The sequence below is a fragment of the Nematostella vectensis genome, chromosome 3, assembly GCF_932526225.1.
Source record: "Nematostella vectensis chromosome 3, jaNemVect1.1, whole genome shotgun sequence".
Lineage (NCBI taxonomy): Eukaryota > Metazoa > Cnidaria > Anthozoa > Actiniaria > Edwardsiidae > Nematostella > Nematostella vectensis.
The window spans coordinates 14,696,381-14,721,266 of NC_064036.1; the positions used below are offsets into that span (position 1 = coordinate 14,696,381).

General features: G+C 45.6%; 1 protein-coding gene across 2 annotated transcripts in view; it reads left to right on the forward strand.

The window, feature by feature from the left end:
• LOC5522186 (cilia- and flagella-associated protein 74) overlaps positions 1-19,803 on the forward strand; it is a 54,910-nt gene extending 35,107 nt beyond the window's left edge. For both annotated transcript variants that reach the window (XM_048725609.1, XM_048725610.1), the window contains exons 25-46: positions 79-281; positions 3,503-3,625; positions 3,968-4,089; positions 4,848-4,976; positions 5,427-5,514; positions 5,954-6,127; positions 6,824-6,916; positions 7,235-7,552; positions 7,794-7,949; positions 10,434-10,576; positions 11,387-11,512; positions 13,418-13,583; positions 14,314-14,433; positions 15,093-15,248; positions 15,421-15,562; positions 15,757-15,911; positions 16,326-16,452; positions 17,008-17,132; positions 17,614-17,682; positions 18,833-18,898; positions 19,178-19,207; positions 19,502-19,803. In XM_048725609.1, the coding sequence (XP_048581566.1) occupies positions 79-281; positions 3,503-3,625; positions 3,968-4,089; positions 4,848-4,976; positions 5,427-5,514; positions 5,954-6,127; positions 6,824-6,916; positions 7,235-7,552; positions 7,794-7,949; positions 10,434-10,576; positions 11,387-11,512; positions 13,418-13,583; positions 14,314-14,433; positions 15,093-15,248; positions 15,421-15,562; positions 15,757-15,911; positions 16,326-16,452; positions 17,008-17,132; positions 17,614-17,682; positions 18,833-18,898; positions 19,178-19,207; positions 19,502-19,636 (2,966 nt within the window). In that variant the 3' untranslated portion in view covers positions 19,637-19,803. The remainder of the gene's footprint in view (positions 1-78; positions 282-3,502; positions 3,626-3,967; positions 4,090-4,847; positions 4,977-5,426; positions 5,515-5,953; positions 6,128-6,823; positions 6,917-7,234; positions 7,553-7,793; positions 7,950-10,433; positions 10,577-11,386; positions 11,513-13,417; positions 13,584-14,313; positions 14,434-15,092; positions 15,249-15,420; positions 15,563-15,756; positions 15,912-16,325; positions 16,453-17,007; positions 17,133-17,613; positions 17,683-18,832; positions 18,899-19,177; positions 19,208-19,501) is intronic.
• Positions 19,804-24,886: the final 5,083 nt, after the last annotated feature.

Consider the following 24,886-nt stretch of genomic DNA (forward strand, 5'->3'; position numbering starts at 1 on the left):
GTACTTTTTAACTTCGCCCATTACCTTTAAATTTCGCCCATTACCTTTAAATTTATCTTAAATTTGTGTATAATCTAGACAAGGAGGGAGAGCGGGGCGATACTCCAGCTGTAGAGGCTGCCCCGGGTACTATGGTAACTTTTGACGAGCCGCCTGGCTCTAATGATACGCCAGATCAGCAAGAAGAGGCGGAGGCTCAGCCGGACGAGTCGGGCCCTGTAGCCATGGGCTCTCCTGTCCCTACTGAAGTCACCGTGATGGAGGGGCTAAGAGTGGGCAAGGTAAGCTTGGATAGCGTTAGAGGCTGGGGGGGTGGGGAGGGGAAGTGCGTACACTAAGGGAGGCGGCCGGGAGGGGGGGGAGGGGAGCTGGTACAACGTTAGCTCCTGTCACGGTTGCATTGCCCCAAGCGTGTCGTCTGGAAAAAAAAAACTACAAATTAAAATACTACAAATTACTTACTTTACTAGCTTTTGCACAGAAGTTCGCCGGAAGCTTCAGCTTTCGCATCCAAGCTCGCCTGTTTCTGCACCGACTTACTATTTCTAGCTTGCACAGAAAATCGCCGGAAGGTTCAGCTTCGGCATCTAAGCTCGCCTGTTTCTGCACCAACTTACTATTTCTAGCTTGCACAGAAAATCGCCGGAAGGTTTGGCTTTGGCATCTAAGCTCGCCTGTTTCTGCACCAACTTACTATAACTAGCTTGCACAAAAATTCGCCGGAAGGTTTAACTTTGGCATCTAAGCTCGCCTGTTTCTGCACCAACTTACTATTTCTAGCTTGCACAGAAAATCGCCGGAAGGTTCAGCTTTGGCATCTAAGTTCGCCTATTTCTGCACCAACTTACTATTTCTAGCTTGCACAGAAAATCGCCGAAAGGTTTGGCTTTGGCATCTAAGCTCGCCTGTTTCTGCACCAACTTACTATAACTAGCTTGCACAAAAATTCGCCGGAAGGTTTAGCTTTGGCATCTAAGCTCGCCTGTTTCTGCACCAACTTACTATTTCCAGCTTGCACAGAAAATCGCCGGAAGGTTCAGCATTGCAATCTAAGCTCGCCTGTTTCTGCACCAACTTACTATTTTTAGCTTGCACAGAAGATCGCTGGAAGGTTCAGCTTTGGCATCTAAGCTCGCCTGTTTCTGCACCAACTTACTATTTCTAGCTTGCACAAAAATTCGCCGGAAGGTTTAGCTTTGGCATCTAAGCTCAACTGTTTCTGCACCGACTTACTGTTTCTAGCTTGCACATAAAATCGCCGGAAGGTTTAGCATTGCCATCTAAGCTCGCCTGTTTCTGCACCGGCTTACTATTACTAGCTTACACAGAAGACCGCTGGAAGCTTCAGCTTTTTCATCCAAGCTCGCTTGTTTCAGCACCGACTTACTATTACTAGCTTGCACAGAAGATCGCTGGAAGGTTCAGCTTTTGCATCCTAGCTCGCTTGTTTCAGCACCGACTTAATATTACTAGCTTGCACAGAAGATCGCTGGAAGGTTAAGCTTTCGCATTCAAGCTCGCCTGTTTCTGCACCGACTTACTATTTCTAGCTTGCACAGAAAATCGCCGGAAGGTTCAGCTTTGGCATCTAAGCTCGCCTGTTTCTGCACCGATTTACTATTTCTAGCTTGCACAGAAAACCGCCGGAAGGTTCAACTTTGGCATCTAAGCTCGCCTGTTTCTGCACCGACTTACTTTTTCTAGCTTGCACAGAAAATCGCCGGAAGGTTAACAGCTTTGGCATCTAAGCTGGATGTTTCTGCACCAACTTACTATTTCTATCTTGCACTGAAAATCGCCGGAAGGTTCAGCTTTGGCATCTAAGCTCGCCTGTTTCTGCACCGACTTATTATTTCTAGCTTGCACAAAAATTCGCCGGAAGGTTTAGCTTTGGCATCTAAGCTGAACTGTTTCTGCACCGACTTACTATTTCTAGCTTGCACAGAAAATCGCCGGAAGGTTAACAGCTTTGGCATCTAAGCTGGATGTTTCTGCACCGCCTTACTATTTCTAGCTTGCACACAAAATCACCGGAAGGTTCAGCTTTGGCATCTAAGCTCGCCTGTTTCTGCACCGACTTACTATTTCTAGCTTGCACAGAAAATTGCCGAAAGGTTCAGCTTTGGCATCTAAGCTCGCCTGTTTCTGCACCGACTTATTATTTCTAGCTTGCACAAAAATTTGCCGGAAGGTTTAGCTTTGGCATCTAAGCTGAACTGTTTCTGCACCGACTTACTATTTCTAGCTTGCACAGAAAATCGCCGGAAGGTTTAGCTTTGGCATCTAAGCTCGCCTGTTTCTGCACCGATTTACTATTTCTAGCTTGCACAGAAAACCGCCGGAAGGTTCAACTTTGGCATCTAAGCTCGCCTGTTTCTGCACCGACTTACTTTTTCTAGCTTGCACAGAAAATCGCCGGAAGGTTAACAGCTTTGGCATCTAAGCTGGATGTTTCTGCACCAACTTACTATTTCTATCTAGCACTGAAAATCGCCGGAAGGTTCAGCTTTGGCATCTAAGCTCGCCTGTTTCTGCACCGACTTACTATTTCTAGCTTGCACATAAAATCGCCGGAAGGTTTAGCATTGCCATCTAAGCTCGCCTTTTTCTGCACCGGCTTACTATTACTAGCTTACACAGAAGACCGCTGGAAGCTTCAGCTTTTTCATCCAAGCTCGCTTGTTTCAGCACCGACTTACTATCACTAGCTTGCACAAAAGATCGCTGGAAGGTTTAGCTTTTGCATCCAAGCTCGCCTGCTTCTGCACCGACTTACTATTACTAGCTTTTGCACAGAAGATCGCTGAAAGCTTCAGCTTTTGCATCCTAGCCCGCTTGTTTCTGCACCGCCTTACTATTTCTAGCTTGCACACAAAATCACAGGAAGGTTCAGCTTTGGCATCTAAGCTCCCCTGTTTCTGCATCGACTTACTATTTCTAGCTTGCACAGAAAATTGCCGGAAGGTTCAGCTTTGGCATGTAAGCTCGCCTGTTTCTGCACCGATTTACTATTTCTAGCTTGCACAAAAATTCGCCGTAAAGTTTAGCTTTGGCATCTAAGCTGAACTGTTTCTGCACCGACTTAATATTTCTAGCTTGCACAGAAAATCGCCGGAAGGTTAACAGCTTTGGCATCTAAGCTGGGCTGTTTCTGCACCAACTTACTATTTCTAGCTTGCACTGAAAATCGCCGGAAGGTTCAGCTTTGGCATCTAAGCTCGCCTGTTTCTGCACCGACTTACTTTTTCTAGCTTGCACAGATCACCGGAAGGTTCAGCTTTGGCATCTAAGCTCGCCTGTTTCTGCACCGCTTCACTATTTCTAGCTTGCACAGAAGATCACCGGAAGGTTCAGCTTTGGCATCCAAGCTCTCCTGTTTGTGTACCGGCTCATTCTTAATTCATCAGAAGGTTATGCTGGGCGTGCATGGTAAACTCGAAGCCCCAGGATTGCTCCGATTCCTAGCGACGCTAAATTGTATTATCTGTGCTGTGTCATGCAGGTGGTGTCCGGCAGCATCGCACCTTTCAGCACTGTTCAGTTAGAGGTCGTGTTTGCGCCGGTCAAGTCTGGTAGCACCATGGCGGACTTCGAGATCTCATTTTCGGATCCTCTGTCTCCTCCGGTAAGACTTCAGTAAGAAAGATTGTCTGGCGGGGGTTCAGCTGATAGTAGTAGTAATAGTGATGGGTTGCAGTGGCTGCTGAAATGGTGACCGCTATTTGTTATAGTGATTGTGTGTTGTGGCTATAAGAATGGTGATGATAGTGGAAGTAGTGGTGGATGATACTTAACCATAATGGCGAAGGTAATTTCGTGGTGACAATAGTACTTTTGTGGTTGGAGTGGCTACTTTGACAACATTGACTATAGCTTTGTTGTTGAGGTCGATGGTATTCAACAAGATGATGATGATGATGATGATTTTGATTATCTTAACTATGATAATGATTACGACGATATCTAGATAATGCTGCGAGGTCGTGGTAATGGTATAGATGTACCAGTGTGGGTGGAGCGAGAACTGGTCGATCTCAAGATTTGCATGTATGACCGACTCTACCAAGACGCGATTCTCGTGCATAACAGGTACATAAGAATATTGTCTCAAACTTCTTTCAATGTTACTCTTAACCTCTCTCGCCTTTACCTTATACCTTTTACCTTTTTCTACATTTGCGACATAACCCCTATCTACCACACTAGCCTAATATCACCATCATGCACTACCGTGCACCCCTCATCACCTTTAGCATAGACAAACCCTGACCCTTGCCTTTCATTCTGATCTTTAACCACACCTCACCCTCACAGTACCTTTTTACTCAACAATACATCTTTTCCTTTCCTTTTTTCCTAAACCACAGCCTCATCCCTACCTTCACATCTAACCTCATTTGTACTCCGCTCACCGACAAACCCTCGCCCTTCCCTTTCCTTCTTTACCTGCACTTTACCCTACCCTGTTACCTTCTTACTCAACAATACACCTTCATCCTTTCCTTTCTTTCTAGACCATAGCCGCACCTTTACCATCACCCCCTACCTTCACATTTAACCTCATTTGGACCCCGCTCGCCGACAAACCCTCGCCCTTCCCTTTCCTTCTTTACCTCCCTCACCCTTACTTGTACCTTCTTACTCAAGAAAACACCTTCATCTTTTCTTCCTTTCTAAACCATACCTTCACCTTAACACTCATATTCAATTGTACATGCGCCAACCTACCCTTGCACCTTTTCATTTCTCCTCAACCTTGAGATTTTCTGGCCCCTCTTCTTCACGAAAAATACATTAGTCTCCATTTTCTAAATCTCCTCACGATGATTATTGCCATTTCTACTAAGGGCAACATCCGCGTTGCGCCTAAAGTTCGAGGTTTGCAAAGAATTGCGCAATCACCTTGAGCTGCTCCCCAAGATGGCGTACATCCAGGCCGGCTCGCAGTTCTCAGCCCAGCTAAAGTTCCTACCAAGGTATATTCATCATCGGTGTTCGTAAAGAATCAACGTTTATGTCTTTGAATGCCTTTATGAGAGACCTTTGTACCACTATGCGTCTTGCGTATCAGCAATTAAAGACCATTGACATCTTTATCTGTATACTATATTTTTGGGGGGTGTTTGTTGGGGACCGGCATACAAATCTTGCGTCAAATATGTAACCACCTAGAAGAGCATTATTACACACCGTCAACGCTTATTACCATTGGCGTGCATCTTTAACAACACACCTGATCCTTATAAAAAAATCAGGAGCGTGTGTGTAACCACCTAGAGGAGCTAGTATTGACTACTGGTCAAATTATTATGTTGTGCGTATCTGCATCTAGTCGTTAACTCCCTAGTTGAGTGGCTCAATAGAATCTTTATAACAATAAAGTTTGATATAATCTATAATGGTGCGCTCTTGTGGTGCCCTTGCAGGCTGTCCCTCCTTGAAGACTGCAAGGAGTATTTTGACCCTGAGACCGGCGTGCTGGATGCGCCCATGGTTATCAGAGTGGCGGATCAGGTAGGTTCTCTACTGCCATGTAAACGTGGCACCAGAAAAAATGGAGTTCATCTGTTTGCTATTATTACTGTTTCGTTTGTTTTATTTTTCCTTTTTTAACCACCACACACAAATATGTGTCCGTAACATAATTATAATTTTCGTGTACTAATATAGAAGCCTTTAAACAATTTTCGATAGACTTTTTAGCTTTTTCATTTTTCGATTTGGAACGTTTTGCATTTTTTTTTTAATTTTTAACTGACTGAAGATACTCAAGTATTTCTAGACTATGCCGCTGCCTCCTTTTCGTCGACCGTCCTCTATATCTACACCCGACCTGTGCCTGTTGCCTTATGCTTACAAACATGGCAACAATTGACCATATAACTACTCGGCCTGTGTCTTTACCTTATACATACAAACATAGCGTAAGTTGATCGTACTTATGAATATCTAGACTCGACCTGTGCCGTTCACCGTTCGTTCCGTCGTGACGTCGTCGGATATCGAGTTCAGCGTCAAAGAGTTGGACTTCGGCTTCTGCACCGTGTACGAGTCAGTGCGACACACCGTCACTTTGACCAACAAATCCGTGTTGCCGCAACCTTACGGCTTCTGCGGCGTGCCAGACGTAAGTGTGACATACTTAAACTGAGATCAAAAAGTCTGTTTTACCGCACGGCTTCTGCTGCCGCCCTGTTGGATATTTGTTATATTTTCATAGCTTGTAAAGAACGCCCCTTTCTAATAAACGCCACCTATCTAATGAACCTCCCCCCTCGGACCGTCGAAATTTAATAAACGCACGGCTTCTGCTGCCGCCAGACGTTAATGTGACATACTTATTAAACCGAGATCAAAAAGTATGTTTTACTACATGTGACATACTTAAACTGAGATCAAAAAGTATGTTTTATTACAACACTACGGCTTCTGCGGCGTGCCAGACGTAAGTGCGACATACTGCTGCGGCTTTTGAGCCGCTCTGAGATAAGTCGAGGCAAGTTTTTATTGTTAGCGCAACGGCTGTGACTTTGTGTTTCTTACGTTAGTATTAGATACCATTGTGATGATCAGCAACTACATACTCCCACGACCTTACGGCTTCTGCAGCTAGCAGCTGTCAATATAAGCCTGCGTATTTAATCCCATTGGGCTGAAGCCAAACTTTACAAAAACGTTTGCGATCTCCCGGTTGCGGTCCTTCGGCCATAAACGTGCTTCCCATTGGAACTTGAAGTGCCGAGGGTCAGATCACTATGGCAGCTTTTAGTACTTTATGTTTATATATATATTTGTCAAATCTTTCGGCCAATCTTTCTTCTAGACGGTTGATGTGCAGCCAAATGATGGGTTCGGTACACTTCTGCCGCTTGAAAGTCTAGACGTGGACATCATTTTCAACGCCAAGAAAGCCAAGGTGTGTGCCATCCTATATCATTTCATAGACACTGGACCCCACTTCGCAATAACTCCCTCAAAACAGCCGATAGAAGTGTATACTTTCCCACACGTGTTTTGAATGAAAACTGGCATCTGGAAGAGACTTTTTAATGTGCGCAAGTAAGAACAGCTAAATCGTACACGTATTAGTCCGCTTGCAGGCGGTATTCGGTGTTATCATCGCGGAAAACCCTCTCAGTTTGATGATCGGGCGCCATCTTGTATTTTAAGCCGCGCGTGCTTACACCGAGTACCGCCTGCAAGCAGGTATTTATCCACTCCTGTCATCTTGCAGGAGTACACATTTGAGCTGACGTGTAAGTCCGGTATTGGCCGTGAGTTCAAGCTGCCGTGTCGTGCCGTGGGCGTGCTACCACCCCTTGAGTTCTCTCACTCTGTGGTGGAAATGAAGGCAACGGCTGTCGGTGACACTTCCTCCACTCATCTAGAGGTCATGAACTCGCACACGAGCGCTAACGAATTCACTCATCCTGTGCCCCGTATCGGGACAGGGCCTATAGTCGATGTGGGCCCGACGTCATTCGAGTTTGTGGTACCTGATGGCGCACCCTTGACGGTGTCCCCGGCCGTTGGGACGGTCAACCCGGGACAGGTGAGAAACTCCACCCCTGAGCTTGATGATGCTTAGCGGTCTAAAAAAAGTACTGCAAGCTAAAGTCGCAAAATAAAAGACAGTGCGAGTATGTTCACGCTTGCCATGAAACAACTGCCACAACATGTCATCTGTATCTGATATTCTAAGTGGTCGTATGCTCATTTCTAAGTGGTCCTATCCTCATTTCTAAGTGGTTTTATGCTCATTTCTAAGTGATCCTATGCTTATTTCTCCTTAGCGTTGTATAATTCACGTGACCTTCACGCCCGTGCTGGACCCAGACGAGGTAAGGAAGGAAGCCGTCAAGATTCTAGAGCGAGAGGCGGAGGCGGAGAGAAAGCGGAAAGAGGCGGCGTCACCTGCCGAAAAGACACAGGAATCCCCCTCTACCCAGGTAACTAGTGCGACACAGGAATCCCACTCTAGCCAGGTAACTAGTGCAACACAGGAATCCCGCTCTAGCCAGGTAACTAGTTCGACACAGGAATCCCGCTCTAGCCAGGTAACTAGTGCAACACAGGAATCCCGCTCTAGCCAGGTAACTAGTGCGATACAGGAACCCCCCTCTAGCCAGGTAACTAGTGCAACACAGGAATCCCGCTCTAGCCAGGAAACTAGTGCAACACAGGAATCCCGCTCTACCCAGGTAACTAGTGCGACACAGGAACCCCGCTCTAGCCAGGTAACTAGTGTGATACAGGAACCCCCCTCTACCCAGGTAACTAGTGCGGCACAGGAATCCCGCTCTAGCCAGGTAACTAGTGCAACACAGGAATCCCGCTCTAGCCAGGTAACTAGAGCAACACAGGAACCATGCTCTACCCAGGTAACTAGTGTGACACAGGAATCCCACTCTACCCAGGTAACTAGTGCGACACAGGAATCCCGCTCTACCCAGGTAACTAGTGTGACACAGGAATCCCACTCTACCCAGGTAACTAGTGCGACACAGGAATCCCGCTCTAGCCAGGTAACTAGTGTGACACAGGAATCCCGCTCTAGCCAGGTAACTAGTGCAGCACAGGAATCCCGCTCTACCCAGGTAACTAGTGCGACACAGGAACCCCGCTCTATCCAGGTAACTAGTGTGAAACAGGAATCCCGCTCTAGCCAGGTAACTAGTGCAACACAGGAACCATGCTCTACCTAGGTAACTAGTGTGACACAGGAATCCCGCTCTAGCCAGGTAACTAGTGCGACACAGGAATCCCGCTCTACCCAGGTAACTAGTGTGACACAGGAATCCCACTCTACCCAGGTAACTAGTGCGACACAGGAATCCCGCTCTAGCCAGGTAACTAGTGTGACACAGGAACCCCCCTCTACCCAGGTAACTAGTGTGACACAGGAACCCCCCTCTACCCAGGTAACTAGTGCAACACAGGAATCCCGCTCTAGCCAGGTAACTAGTGTGACACAGAATCCCCCCTCTAGCCAGGTAACTAGTGTGACACAGGAATCCCATTCTACCCAGGTAACTAGTGCGACACAGGAATCCTGCTCTAGCCAGGTAACTAGTGCAACACAGGAATCCCGCTCTACCCAGGTAACTAGTGCGACACAGGAACCCCGCTCTACCCAGGTAACTAGTGTGACACAGGAACCCCGCTCTACCCAGGTAACTAGTGCGACACAGGAACCCTGCTCTAGCCAGGTAACTAGTGTGACACAGGAATCCCGCTCTAGCCAGGTAACTAGTGCGACACAGGAACCCCCTCTAGCCAGGTAACTAGTGTGACACAGGAACCCCCCTCTAGCCAGGTAACTAGTGCGACACAGGAATCCCGCTCTAGCCAGGTAACTAGTGCGACAGAGGAATCCCGCTCTAGCCAGGTAACTAGTGCGACACAGGAACCCCCCTCTACCCAGGTAACTAGTGTGACGCATGAACCCCCATCTAGCCAGGTAACTAGTGCAACACAGGAACCCCCCTCTAGCCAGGTAACTAGTGTGACACAGGAACCCCCCTCTAGCCAGGTAACTAGTGCGACACAGGAATCCCGCTCTAGCCAGGTAACTAGTGTGACACAGGAATCCCCCCCTACCCAGGTAACTAGTGCGACACAGGAATCCCGCTCTAGCCAGGTAACTAGTGTGACACAGGAATCCCGCTCTAGCCAGGTAACTAGTGTGACACAGGAATCCCGCTCTAGCCAGGTAACTAGTGCAACACAGGAACCCCCCTCTACCCAGGCAACTAGTGTGACACAGGAATCCCCCTCTACCCAGATAACTAGTGCGACACAGGAATCCCCCTCTAGCCAGGTAACTAGTGCGACACAGGAATCCCGCTATAGCCAGGTAACTAGTGTGACACAGGAACCCCCCTCTACCCAGGTAACTAGTGCGACACAGGAATCCCGCTCTAGCCAGGTAACTAGTGTGACACAGGAATCCCGCTCTAGCCAGGTAACTAGTGTGACACAGGAATCCCGCTCTAGCCAGGTAACTAGTGCAACACAGGAACCCCCCTCTACCCAGGCAACTAGTGTGACACAGGAATCCCCCTCTACCCAGGTAACTAGTGCGACACAGGAATCCCCCTCTAGCCAGGTAACTAGTGCGACACAGGAATCCCGCTATAGCCAGGTAACTAGTGTGACACAGGAACCCCCCTCTACCCAGGTAACTAGTGCGACTTAACTAAAAGCCTGTAAGAGAATCAAGGTGGTACCGGATGTCTCAGATAGGTTAACTTTTTCGATACTAGAGAGTGAAAAGATTAAGCAATCTAATGACAGCAGAGCTGGAAATTGAGATAAGCAGTCCCAATTGTAGAAGACCAGTTATGAATACAATGTCGTGGCTTCGAGCAAGGTTGTCCAGCTTGTGATGCACGCTCGCTATGCCTCTAGTCTAATTGGTCTTTTTCTCTCAGAAAAAGAAAGGCGGCAAGAGTGGCGGCAAAAGCGCCAAGGTGTCCCCTAAGCCCACCGCTACACCCGCTACACCCACGCAGAGCGGTAAACAGAGCGCCAAGTCCCCCGTCAAGCTCCTCACCGTGGACGAAATCAAGGAAGGGTGAGTTGCGATACAACTTATCTTACTTGCTCACACAGAGAGGCAGCAAACTGACCGCCAAGTCAGCCTCCATTCCCCTTATCGTGGATGATATCAAAGAAGTTGAGTTGCGACACAAAAAACCTAACACATACAGAGCATCAACAGAATGCTATGTCACAATATCAAGAAAGGGTGAGTCACGACTCATCTTAACTTACTAAGACACACTGAGCATTAAACAGAGCGCTATGCCACGATATCAAGAAAGTGTGATTCATGACACATCTAAACTTAAACACACAGAGCATTAACCAAAGCGTCTTGCCACGATATCAAGGAAGGGTCAGTAAAAACACATCTAAATTTGCTGTGATGTTAAAAAAACTACAAGGGTACGTCTGTTAAAGGAACACTATGCATGCTAAATGCATGTAGGGCTTCATTCCAGCATCTTGAACATCAAATACGATCGGCACTTTTCTTGTATTTTCTTAAATAAAGCGAAAAACCGCGCGAAAATAGCCGGAAACTTCTTTTTATCGTCATATTTAGAGACCCAATCATATTTAGCAAGCAGCCTTTTAGCGGACAAACTAATAAAATTAAAGATATTGATGTCGCTCGCAACAGCATAATTCCAGGTACTTACCGAACAAAAATAGAGTTGGGTTTACAGCGCAAATACTGGTGTCAGGCCGTGATATTTGAAGTTCTCGTTGTTAGATGAGAAATAGCCAAGAGCGGTTTAAGGCAGAATGCAGTTTTACGCCTGGCTTTTGAATTATTCTTAGCTAAATGGTCTCTTATTTGCTTCCCTTATGCTTATAGGAGTGACGCTTACGAACAGGCGCACCTGTCACTGCTGCGCTCTTTCACCAACTCATTCAACAGATACACCATCCCCTGCTTCGTGGCGCCAGGTCGATGTTCAGCGCCAGGAACTCTCACATGCAGGTAACAACACACACTAGCCGGACGCCTACCCAAGCCCCTAACCACAAACAAACAACAGCCGGACGCCTACCCAAGCCCATAACCACAAACAAACAACAGCCGGACGCCTACCCAAGCCCGTAACCACAAACAAACAACAGCCGGACTCCTACCCAAGCCTGTAGCCACAAACAAACAACAGCCGGACTCCTACCCAAGCCTGTAGCCACAAACAAACAACAGCCAGACGCCTACCCAAGCCCGTAGCCACAAACAAACAACAGCCGGACGCCTACCCAAGCCCATAGCCACAAACAAACAACAGCCGGACGCCTACCCAAGCCCATAACCACAAACAAACAACAGCCGGATGCCTACCCAAGCCCATAACCACAAACAAACAACAGCTGGACGCCTACTCAAGCCCGTAACCACAAACAAACAACAGCCGGACCCCTACTCAAGCCCGTAACCACAAACAAACAACAGCCGGACGCCTACCCAAGCCCGTAACCACAAACAAACAACAGCCGGATGCCTACCCAAGCCCGTAACCACAAACAAACAACAGCCAGACGCCTACCCAAGCCCGTAACCACAAACAAACAACAGCCGGACGCCTACCCAAGCCCGTAACCACAAACAAACAACAGCCAGACGCCTACCCAAGCCCGTAACCACAAACAAACAACAGCCGGACGCCTACCCAAGCCCGTAGCCATAAACACACAACAGCCGGACGCCTACCCAAGCCCGTAACCACAAACAAACAACAGCCGGACGCCTACCCAAGCCCGTAACCACAAACAAACAACAGCCGGATGCCTACCCAACCCGTAACCACAAACAAACAACAGCCGGACCCCTACTCAAGCCCGTAACCACAAACAAACAACAGCCGGATGCCTACCCAAGCCCATAACCACACACAAACAACAGCCGGACGCCTACCCAAGCCCATAACCACAAACAAACAACAGCCGGACGCCTACCCAAGCCTGTAGCCATAAACACACAACAGCCAGACGCCTACCCAAGCCCATAACCACAAACAAACAACAGCCGGACGCCTACCCAAGCCTGTAGCCATAAACAAACAACAGCCGGATGCCTACCCAAGCCCGTAACCACAAACAAACAACAGCCAGACGCCTACCCAAGCTCGTAACCACAAACAAACAACAGCCGGACGCCTACCCAAGCTCGTAACCACAAACAAACAACAGCGGGATGCCTACCCAAGCCTGTAGCCATAAACAAACAACAGCCGGATGCCTACCCAAGCCTGTAGCCATAAACACACAACAGCCAGACGCCTACCCAAGCCCATAACCACAAACAAACAACAGCCGGACGCCTACCCAAGCCTGTAGCCATAAACAAACAACAGCCGGATGCCTACCCAAGCCTGTAACCACAAACAAACAACAGCCGGACGCCTACCCAAGCTCGTAACCACAAACAAACAACAGCCGGACGCCTACCCAAGCTCGTAACCACAAACAAACAACAGCCGGACGCCTACCCAAGCCCATAACCACACACAAACAACAGCCGGACGCCTACCCAAGCTCGTAACCACAAACAAACAACAGCCGGACGCCTACCCAAGCTCGTAACCGCAAACAAACAACAGCCGGACGCCTACCCAAGCTCGTAACCACAAACAAACAACAGCGGGATGCCTACCCAAGCCATATACACACACAAAATAATATGCAATATTTTAATGAAAACTATGTTTATTGACAGTTTGTGGTCATTTCCTTTGAATTTAAGTCTCCCACATGCATATAAGGCTCATAAATCAGCTATTGCAAAGCTCTTACCATGACACTGCCCCTTTAAAATCGGAACATTGGAAAGTGCTTAATATGACCTTTTTCCTTATACATAACTTATTTGATGATATGCTTTTCTCCATAGCATTCATAATACACTATATCTCGATGTCCGCTGTCCTACCGTCCAGTCCAGCGTTGTTGTCATGTCCGATAATGGCCGCACAGTGGCCGACTTCGGTAACGTGTCCATTGGCCGGTCCGAACTCAAGACCGTCACCATTCAGAATATATCGGATCAGACGGTTCACGTATCCTTGATGAATGCGAACCACATCTTATGCCCTTATACTGATGGGTTACTCTCTGTTTTCCATGAGCTACGCCCTCACATATCATTTCCAACCTCTTCCTATGTACCCCATTATCAAACCCACAACTAATCTACATGGACATCCGATGTACCGTATCTTCCTGCTACGTGCAATCCCCCCCTCACGCCTAATATACCTAAATTCTTTTTATGCCTAAATTCTTTTTTGCCTCATTATCACACCTGAAACAAATCCAATTGACCCTCCAATTAACCATATTCCCTGCCTTGTAACACACTGCTTTCATTATGCCACACCCTACTTTAAGGGGTCACACGTGGGTCATGCCGTCATGCGTCATATCCTTACACCCTCACACCCGCCCCTGGGGTATACCCTCTATGCAACACATGCGTCACACCATCTTTCGTCATACCATCATACGTCATATCTTTATACTGTCACACCCGCCCTCTCCCTTTTGCATCACATGTGTATTTTGTCAAACTTTTAATTTGCCACACTCTCACGACCTTTTAATTTAAGGTATTGAATCATTCTCTATTGTACATGGATGTCCTTGTTATTATTACTCTGCATAGGACCAGAGGATTATTCAATAAGGATGGATTCCCATCCTTATTCCCTGGCTCAATTACTCAGTAAACACTTTCGATAACATGGTGTGGAGGGTTCAAGTCGTAGTACTATCCTTGACTTGCCTAAGCTCAGCGCCTCTTTACTAGACCCCCTTGGCCCTTTCCAAATGCTGAACGCGTTGAGGGTACTGGAACCACAGGCTACCCACACGGTCGTCATGTCATTCGGACCTTGTGCCCCGAGCGAGGTGAACAGACCGCCAGTTCTCTTTGTTTTCTGGTTTATATTATTTGAATCAGTGCGTGATTTTTATATATCTCAAAAGTAAATGCATAGCATTACCTGAATGAGAGTTTGGTATATGGCAGTAGAAGAATTTCGTATGTGGCAGTATATATGGCAGCTATTGAGGGCTGTTTAAAACAGAAATTGTGTTTAACTTTTGCATTTATATCATAATATACGATTCTCGAGTTCTTTTATTTTAGCCAGGTTTTATATTTACACAGGTTCTTACGAAAGTTTCTTTCCTTTACCAGATAGCCCTTGAGCGAGTACTTTTGTTAGCAAAACCCTTAGAGAAAGAACCTGGAATTGTTGGCTATTGTTACTAAATATATATAGTATGTTGAAGTGAAAGGAGATGTTTTGGAAAGGTAGATCCGCCCCTTTCGAGTGCTAAAAGGATTTCGCTAAAATATAATGTCATCTTACTCCGTTCTGTAGTAGTATAGTATGACTTGAAAGACTACAGACAAGATGTAAAAAAACAAGGTTGCTCCGACGAAGGGCTAATGCTCGAAACAATATGTAGAAGCAAGTTTTTTTTTTTTTCACAGAGGCCTAAAAATACAAGTTCGGAATTTCAACCTTTTGTTGAATTATTTCCCTTACTCCTTTCTGTAGTATCACGAGGTTCTTGAGATCCGCTGTCCGAAGAACACGCTTTATATCCGGCTTAAAGGCAAGGGAGTCACCCCGGTCATATCGCTGTCTGTAGAGGGCGGGGTTCTGGATCTTGGCGATGCACTAGTCAACGATACGGTCACTACTACATTCAAGGTGAGCTCTACTGACACCCAAATGCAGCCTTTGCCTTCTTCTGCTCCCACTCCTTTTTCTGATACTGTTCTCCCTTCTCTTCCAATTTATCTTTATGCATTATCTCTAGTCTTCTTCCTCCTTCCTAAATCCTCCCGATCCCGTAATGCCTTTTTCCTTTTCTTGTGTTTAGATGTCAAACACGTCAGAGCTCTCCATATCGTACAACTTGAAGCTGGACAGCCTGTCCCCGCTACGTCACAGCAGAGCGCAGGTTCTACCACGCTTTCTTCAGCCATACAACGACCTAGCGGAGACCAACCAACATGTAGTCGGTATGTATTGCCTAGTCAGCTAATCTTAGATACGACGACCTTCAACTAACACTTCAATTCAAATATTCGGGGATCTTGCCCTGATAACTTTTCTTGATTTTTTTTTTTTGGACACAGTGTGCTATTCACTGTAATGTTTTGTCTTTGCGCAATGTAAGGTTCTATCCTGACTATTGCCGCCATTGTGGTTACAGGCCCTTCTAACTTCAATGGCCTGGCGGTGATCGATTGCGTGCCGGCGCAAGGCACGATAGGAGCAGGCGAGACTAAGGAGATTACCGTGACCTTCACGCCGGACCACCCCAGTGAGCACTACGCCGACGAGATGGCCGTGGAGATAAACAATGGGGTAAGCTATCTCTACTTGACGCATTGGCCGTGCGTACCGTTCTTAGAGCCTGATGGACGAGACGGAAAGGACCAAAATCTGGTTAGAATTTTTTTTTTTTAGATATGATACACGTAATGAGATCTAAAGAATTGGCCCGACGAAAAACTAACTATTGGCGTGTTTTAAATGAAATTTCAGTTGGAATGAAACGGTTTTTATACTATTGCATTGCATTGCATTACATCCCACAGCGATTACATCACCGAACATCATTCGAACAAGAAAATCTAATGAATTGTTAGCACGGTAATGCAGGCATATTATAGACATACGGGTTGTATGTTGAAAGTCTTGCTAGACCACCAAAAGAGTACTGCGATCCTGTGAGAACATTGTATATAAAAAATATCGTTTTTTTTTTCTTTACTTCAGGAGAGAGCTCACACAGTGAAGCTGATAGGCCGCGCCTGGCCTCATATTGTATACGTGAGGGGCTGGGACGAGCTGACGCCATGCGTTGAGTCGCTGGTCCCTGATGGTGATGAACAGGAGGACGAAGGTGAGATCCAAGTCTTGCGGCACTCGCTAATAGAAGAATAATTTTGGCGTCATTATTTCGGTAACCCCCGCGTTGACCGAGGTAAAGATGTGTCGAGCGCTTCCTTGAGTTTGTATAGTCAAACTCTTTCCTAGTAAAACGTTTCGCTGAAACGCACGGAAACGTTTGCTTCCTTGCTTATATGGTAACATTGGAAACAGACCACTATGTCGGAAATAGATGGCGGCTCCAAGAGGGTTCCCGTGGATTCAACAAATAACTATTTTTCAAGCAAAAGTTTGCAGACATTGGGAGACTTTGGCATAGTTTCCATAAATAGGTCACTCCAGCTATAATCTTGTGCGCGCCTTACAATGGAACCTACCTCAACTAACGAAACGCGCGCTGCATGACGGTAGTTGAGGTAGGTTTCCATGTCGAGTACGCGCGCTTGCTTATAGCTAGAATGGCCTACTGAGCCATTGTTCGAAAAATCCTACGCCAGCCACCGTCAGCGAAAAAATAGATTATCGTTTATTTCTGACCTTTTTTATCATTTCTGTTTTCTGTTTTCAGACCAAAAAGCTGAGCAGAAGACGGTGCTGCTGACCTTTAAAAGCTACTCCACGCCTGAGGGCTTCCTCGCCGCCGAGAGGATCCTAGAGATAGGCTCTATTCGGTCCAGTACGCAGACCAAAAAGGTAAACTCGTCTAGATGCCATCCATCGCAAAACGGAACAGACTGAGTATCAGGCTTGCTAGGGGGACTGGGGGAGAAAAGAAAGGTACAAGAAAAAAGGGCGTGTCAAAAAATTATTTCATTTGTGTGCGGCGAGGATATCCAGGATCTGGATGTTTGTCTGATTGGTCCATGGACAAGGAAAACTGGTGTTACCGGATATAGACGATATAAAGACTATATTATATGGGATTTTTTTTATTCCTCACTTGATACTCGGGTTAAAAACGGGACAATCCTAGTAGCATTGAAAGAAGTCCATTTCAACCCAACGATAAAACCGCCATATATGTATGGCTGCTTATGAGATAAAGCGTGCGAACGTGTCCATGCTTTCATAGCACCTAGCCAAGCTTACGTGTACTTTACCTCGCATACAGTTAAAGCTCTATAAACAATTATTGGATATTAATAACACAATGTCATCTATTCTTATATTCCAGTCTTCCGATTTCTTCTTCGATAATCCTAAAGAAGCGAACGAGAAGGGATTCACCTTTGATCCTATGAAGGTAAAGGTCACACTGTATATTGGTTTAAAAGCCATTATTTTAGTTAGTAGAGGGAATTGGTTTGAAAGCGCGGCGAACTTAAAAGAAACATGTTATTGTTTCCTTATATCCGAGTTATCTGACCATGACCGTGCACAAGTCGAGCGTACAGTACAAGAGATTATATGGAGTAAGCGAAGAACCGTTGTTATTTGCATCAATACCGCACTTCGATCTTTAGAAAAATTTTTTTTATTGATGCAGACTCGTACAAACGCTCCGTAAAAGCTCACCGAGTTTGTTTGATAGGACTCTACTCACTATAGAATTTAAGCGCCGCTCGGCACTTTAAAAAATGTACATGGCTGTAGAAAACTAACCTTCCTAGGACTGTAGAGCTCGGGATATAATGGCGATAAAACATTCGAAGTGATAAAGACAAAATTTAAAAGTAATTGAATAAAAATAGCAAAGTTTCAAATAAATCAATAAACGATTTGTGCCCATATGTCCATAGGTTTTCTTGTACTGTACGCTTGGTTTATTCACGTTCGTGATCACGTGACAGGGTTGTTCAACATCAGAGAGCGCCTATTGTTTATGTCCTTTGAAGTTCGCCGGGTTTCCTAACAATCTCCCTCTACTAACTATGCAATTATGTAATGTTAAGGGTCCTTACTATCCTGGTAAGTAATTAAGGTTTCCTTGAAGGACGCCAATTTTATTTAAGAGGCTACAACGTCTGTTACGCATTCAGCTTGCGCGGGAAATTTTAAGTTTTCTGTGGGACAAAAAATATTATTTTACATTTACTTCTCCGTTGAATAATCCGGGCAGCCTCCAGACTGTTGTGGGTGTCTTATAGCTTTCCTGAAATAAGGGCTCGTTGAGTGAACAGTGGCCTACCGAAAACCGAGGTAGAACCTTAAACTTTTAGGCCATCATTTGTAGGGGGAAAGGTTCATTGCTAGTTCAGAGAATTTGTGATTATATAGGGGATAAGGGAAATCCAGGGACATGTTGTATAATCGTAGCTCTTACTAACTCTGTGGCGCGTATCTAGGGGTGAGAACAGAGGGAGCGCGCACTTCCTTGTTCCTGTACTGTAACTGTGCACTGCAATTTTTGTCTACGCTCTTCTGCTTGCTAACGTAGGAGTGTTCTTGTGTAGGCTGGTGTTGATATCGGCGTCAAGCGAGATGTCGTCTGCAAGTGGCTCCCACCTCCTGGCCACGACGTAAGTTCTACATCATTTCTATATGATTCCACCAAATCTCTACGTACACCTTCAAGTGTCTTTGAATCAGCTTTCTGCCAAGTAAAACACTCTTTAGCCACAAACTAGTTGTCTCGAATGTGTTTTAAAATATTCACTGTTAACAGTTGTGGTATCACCAAAATACTCGTAGCGACATGCGTGAAAACTGCGTCCCTAGATAAAAATACTTATCAGTGAAAAAGTATTTTGCGTCAGTTCTATGTAAGTTAAATGAAGCGTCACCCTTTTACCTTTCAGCCGAACGAGCCGGTAAACACCAGTACAATGGTAAGTGCGTTTTTTACTTAAAAATTGTTTCCATGGATACAAAATTTCGAGCTCAAAATGTCAGTTTCATGCGTTAAGCATGCGGCCTTAAACCAAGGCCGTATTTCCCCATTCGTCACAGCGAACGCATAGCAATTTTAAAAGAAGCTGCGTGCGGTGACAGAGTGCCTTTGACGTAATCGGACGCTTTCCATATAAATAAGGGGTCCGTGTAACTTGGGCGGGAAGGCGAGGCTTTGACCGGCCCACCTGCTCCGTGTTATTCTTCTGACGACTTATCCATAAATTTTGCAGCTAACAGTGAAGGCTGATGTCACAACCCAATACAAGATTCTACTTAAAGGCCTCATTACAACAGACCCAAGTGCTGCGCATGCGCAGCTAGAAGCCGCTGACAAACAGAGTGGTACCGCTGACTCGAAGTCGTAGTACAGAAAAAGTGCGGAGGTGTTTTCCTATTGTTTGGTTTATTTATTCGCACAATTATGCTTCGCACTTTTGCATTTTATCAAGTTTGCATTATTTTAGTGTGACAATAATTTGAGATATTATTGTAAATCTTTGCAAGCTTTAAAATATAAATTTCAAAGTAGTAATATTGGTGTTGAATTGGTGTCATGTGAAAACAGCAAGGACAAGAAATAGTCAAAGTATTTTTGTCCTTTAATCGCGCTTTTAAGAATTTCCTCAGCTCCCAGCAGTGCACATCTTGCACTGAAATGTGCAGATAATTTTGACTGATTGAAGTAAAAGCCTATATTTCACGTTCAATGAACGTCTCAAGTGTTAACAGAATACCCTAAATCATAGTCGTCGAGGTGTCCAACCTGACATCGGTTCTACAGCAAAACCTTTCTTCTTTCCATACAGGCTGGAGAAACGTATCAAAAATTGTTTAACTTTTATATAAGCTCTTTCGTGAACTATTAAGAGGTATCATGTCGCTTTTTCATTTTTCGTTCTTCGTTTGTTTTTGTTTTTGTTTCCAGTCGATATGCTTGAGGGGGTTCGCGCCGCCTACCCACAGGCTGGCTCCCACTTAATCTTGTGCAAGTCGTTAATGACTTGATTTCACAGCTCGTAAAATGCCCATTATGAATTTGCCGGCTTGTATTTACCTTTAATCTGAACGCTTGTGCAGGGCTTCTAAAAGAAAACAGACGATTTGTCTACTAGTACGAGAAGTTTTTTCAGTAATGTTTGACAAATTGTATAAAAATGCAGTCGAGGCTTCAGCGCGATTTTAGCCATTTGGTGGCTTCTTTTAACAGAATGGAGAACTTTCATTTTACCGGGAAAAAGACCGGGAAAAGGAGTGTTGATTCCACGCACAGGCGGCAGAAGGCCCCCTTTCGTGTTGCCCACGCGTATTACATTCGTAGGTCTCGTTTATGGGGGTTGTAAAAAAGCCATCTGGATCAAACCAAAATCGCCCTTCTCCATAGAATTTCGTTGCCAGCCTTGGTGGTTTGGAAATGCTTGGTATTTGCCCCTACCCTTGTGGACTGAAGGAAGACGGCAGCGACCTAGAAAGAGCTGGACCAACACTTGTCACCCCCCAAATCCTTTGTTACTATTGCCATTAAATTGGAACATAAATTACTGAAAGAAATCTCGAAGTAATCATTTGAAAGGAAAGTTTCATACTTTATTCAATCGAGTTAATGGATTATAACTCAATAGTCAAGCAAAATTATTTAATTGAAAAGGTAAATTCCTTGTATTTTTTGTAGTAGGCAAAATGGCGGCCGATAGAGATCGTGCCTAGAAGGTGCATCGCAGTATTACCAGCACTATTAGGCTCTCAATTCCAATACCGACGGACCGCCTTACTTGACAGTTTTGGGTGTGAAATTTTCCCGGGGCAAAGGGCGACTTAATGGTATTGAAAGGCGGAGAAAAGGCACTGTCTTTAAAAAATATATAACATGCGAAACCCCTGCAAACGCTCGGTGAGGAACGCCTATAATTAGCCAATACAGCACCCGTATTACAAACTGCGAGAAACGCCTTATCAAGGAAAGTGCGTAATTGTTCATTTCTAATTGCGCAAACTTCCACATTACCAAGAAACATTCAAAAACGTAAAAAGGACCGGTAGCTCTTATATGCAACAAAGGAAATAAAGCAGCAGCGAACCAACTATTTTACCCCGCCAATACTCACTTCTACTAACAGTATATCTTTTAGGTAGCCCCAGGTATAGCATTTCGCAACATGTGAACCAAAAGACAGATGCCTTGTGAGAATAACCATTGGTGTGGGCCGATGTCGTGGGTGGATTTTCATTTAACTGGAGGGCTCAGAAAGTCGGAAAAGGCAAATTAAGATGTTCGCTCCATAAACCCGCCAAATAGTGGTATATCACCGAAAGCTATTGCTTCACCATCATTTTATTTTTACCTCTGCCAAACAGATTGTAAATTGTTCAGATTTCTCGACCGGTAGGTAAAGCTACAGTCCACAGTTTTCCACAGATTCTATTTTAAATTCTTTTTCAAAAGTCGCCTCTAAATCCTAAGCATGGTATTGAGTCTCAGTTTAGAGCAAGGGGAGATACTTGGTGTTTGTTGTCTTGTGATGTCCTATGCTTCCCTTGTAGGTTCTCGCATACAACAAGGCTATATAAGAGACTGTTTTTTGTTGTAGTTGTTGTTGTTGTTTTACTAGAACGCAAGAGGAATTAAACAAAAACACATCCAACAGATCTCCTTCCGCTTGCTTTCTACATGTCTTAAATAATCAAATGTTTTTTTTGTGCTTGTGTCAGTTAAGAAACAGCCTTATCAACAGCTCGTCGCCGAACGTTGTTTTTGAATGCGAAATCCAGGTGCGTTATCAAGGGGGGGGGGGGGGGGTGCATAGGGCGCGAGTCTTGGGTCATTCTTTCATGTACAACAATAGGCAAGTCTTAGATTTCTTGGATGGATATCTATGACTGCGAGTAGTAGGGTTTTGCCGATTCTGGGACAAGTTTTTCATCACCCCAAATTTCATTCCAAAATGGAGCAAAAGTCTCCGCACGCCTCCGCCAAGCCTCGCGACCTGCGCATACGCGAGTTTGCCCAAGACTCCTTGCACACACGTGACGACCACGCCCACCTGTCAATCATTTTGTCAAAAACCTGTCAATCATTTTGTCACGTGACGACCACGCCCACCTGTCAATCATTTCGTCAAAAACCTGTCAATCATTTTGTCACGTGACGACCACGCCCACCTGTCAATCATTTTGTCAAAAACCTGTCAATCATTTTGTCACGTGACGACCACGCCCACCTGTCAATCATTTTGTCAAAAACCTGTCAATCATTTTGTCACGTGATAGCCACGCCCACCTGTCAATCATTTTGTCACATGTCGCACCTAGGGGGAGCTCGGGAGGCTAGCCTCTCGGCCTCACATCTAAAAAAGCTTTTGAAAAGTGGTTTAAAGACATGACTGGTTTGATAGAAATGGAGAACCTGAAGGTGAAAGATCTGAAAGCCCTCGCCAAGGAGCGGGGTATCCCAAGATATTACTGGATGCGGAGAGACGAGCTCGTCGGGGCGCTGACCAGCACGTCACCACCACCACCACCCCGACGGGTCCCTTCACCCAAACTTCTCAAAGGGCTGCCACGGCCGCCCCGCATTACCCCGTCCGACACGTCGGAGAGTATTCTCGACGGCCCGATACCTGAGATTAATGTCCCCATTCTCAAACCCTCCCAACCCACACGGAGTTCCCACGTCCAATCACTCAAGCATTTTGCAAACAGGGCGGCCAACTCGATCAAGAGCGAGTTAGACAAGTTTGCGGATTGGATACCATCTTATGTCCCTGAGCCCATAAAAAAGACCGCCAAAGAGGCTGTAGATAAACGGGTCAAACGTCTGGAGGAAAAGATTAAGCGTATATCCGAGGGGGCAGAAGGCCGCTTCACACCCAAGGAACAACAGACAGCGTTGAAGGGGTATCTTAAAACCCACGGGATAGCTGGGCAGAAAGGTTACGACCCCAAGACATTCATCGCCAGCATCAAACCGAAAGTCCTTGAACTCATCGGTCGACAAAAGAAGCCTATCAAAGTGAAGTTTATCTTTACTTGCGGGTTTATAAGAGAGGATCCGGCTACAGCTAAGATCGAGGAGGAACTAGGATATTTTCATACAGAAAAGCCTGAGATTGTGACAGAGTCGACTGATCTCTCTGATTTGTTCGATACGATGGTGAATTATTTACTCGGATTAGTCGAGAAGTTCCAGAAGCAAGGCTCCGGATGGAGGTTTGACCAAGTGGAGTACTTTGATATCAACATCGATCCTTTTAAGCCGTTGTCTGGATCTTCCTATATTCCGTTACCGTCGGAGTTAGCGTCCAAGAGGGCGATCATCAATGTTAAGAACGAGAATGATCACGAATGTTTCAAGTGGGCAGTAACCTCCGCTATCTATCCTAAGGAGACACACCCTGAGAGACTGAACAAACAAATGACAGAGAGCTCTAAGAACTTCAACTGGTCAGGAATAGAGTTCCCCACCTCACTGAAACAGATCGACGAGTTTGAGAAGCAAAACCCCCACGCAGTTAACGTCTACGGGTACGAGGGTAGTGTGTATCCCCTAAGAATAAGTAAGAGACATGACACTCGTACGATCAACTTACTTCTCATCTCAGATGATGAGACAAATCATTACTGCTGGATCAAAAACATGAGTAGACTTTTATCCTCTCAGATCGGTGATCACCAACACGCGTCTGAATTTTGTCCGAGGTGCCTGAACTCGTTTTGGTGTAAGAAAGCGTTGGAGAGACATTCTGAGTACTGTTCTAAAAATGAGGAAGTCAAGATTGAAATGCCAAGAGATATAGACGGAAACCCCCTCTACACAAAATTCAGGAGCTTTAACAGAAAAATGCGGGTTCCCTTTGTCGTCTATGCCGACTTTGAGTGCTTCACAGAGAACATAGACACGTGTTCCCCAGATGAGAGTAAAAGCTTCACTAAGCAATATCAGAAGCACAAACCATCCGGCTTTTGCTATCTAATCAAGTGCTTTGACGACAGCATATTTCCACCCACGCTTGTACGGGAGACGCTTCAAGGATCTACCGAGGATGTCGCACAGATGTTCGTAGAGTCTTTAGAGTCAGACATTAAGGAGATTTACGATAAGTTCAGGTTCTCTAAGAGGGTGGAGATGACACAAAGGGACAGGATTGACTATAGCAATGCCACTCACTGCCACATCTGTGAGGGTGAGTTAGGAGGGGACAAGGTTTTAGATCATTGCCACCTTACAGGGAGGTACAGAGGTGCTGCTCACAACGAATGCAACCTAAAACACAAAATTCCAAAGTTCTTTCCTGTTCTCTTTCACAACCTGTCTGGATACGATTCACACCTGTTTATCAAGAACCTCGGTGAGTCGGAGGGTAAAATAGACTGCATACCTAATAACGAGGAGAAGTATATCTCTTTCACAAAACAGGTTGTGGTCGACAGGTTTACGAACAAAGAGGGCAAACAGGTTGATGTCAAGCGCGATATCAGATTCATCGACAGTTTTAAGTTCATGTCGGCAAGCCTTGACAGCTTAGTGAGTAATCTACCAAAAGAGTCTTTCAAGAACCTCACGACTTACTATGAGGGAGAACAATTACGGTTGTTGTTGAGAAAGGGCGTCTTCCCATACG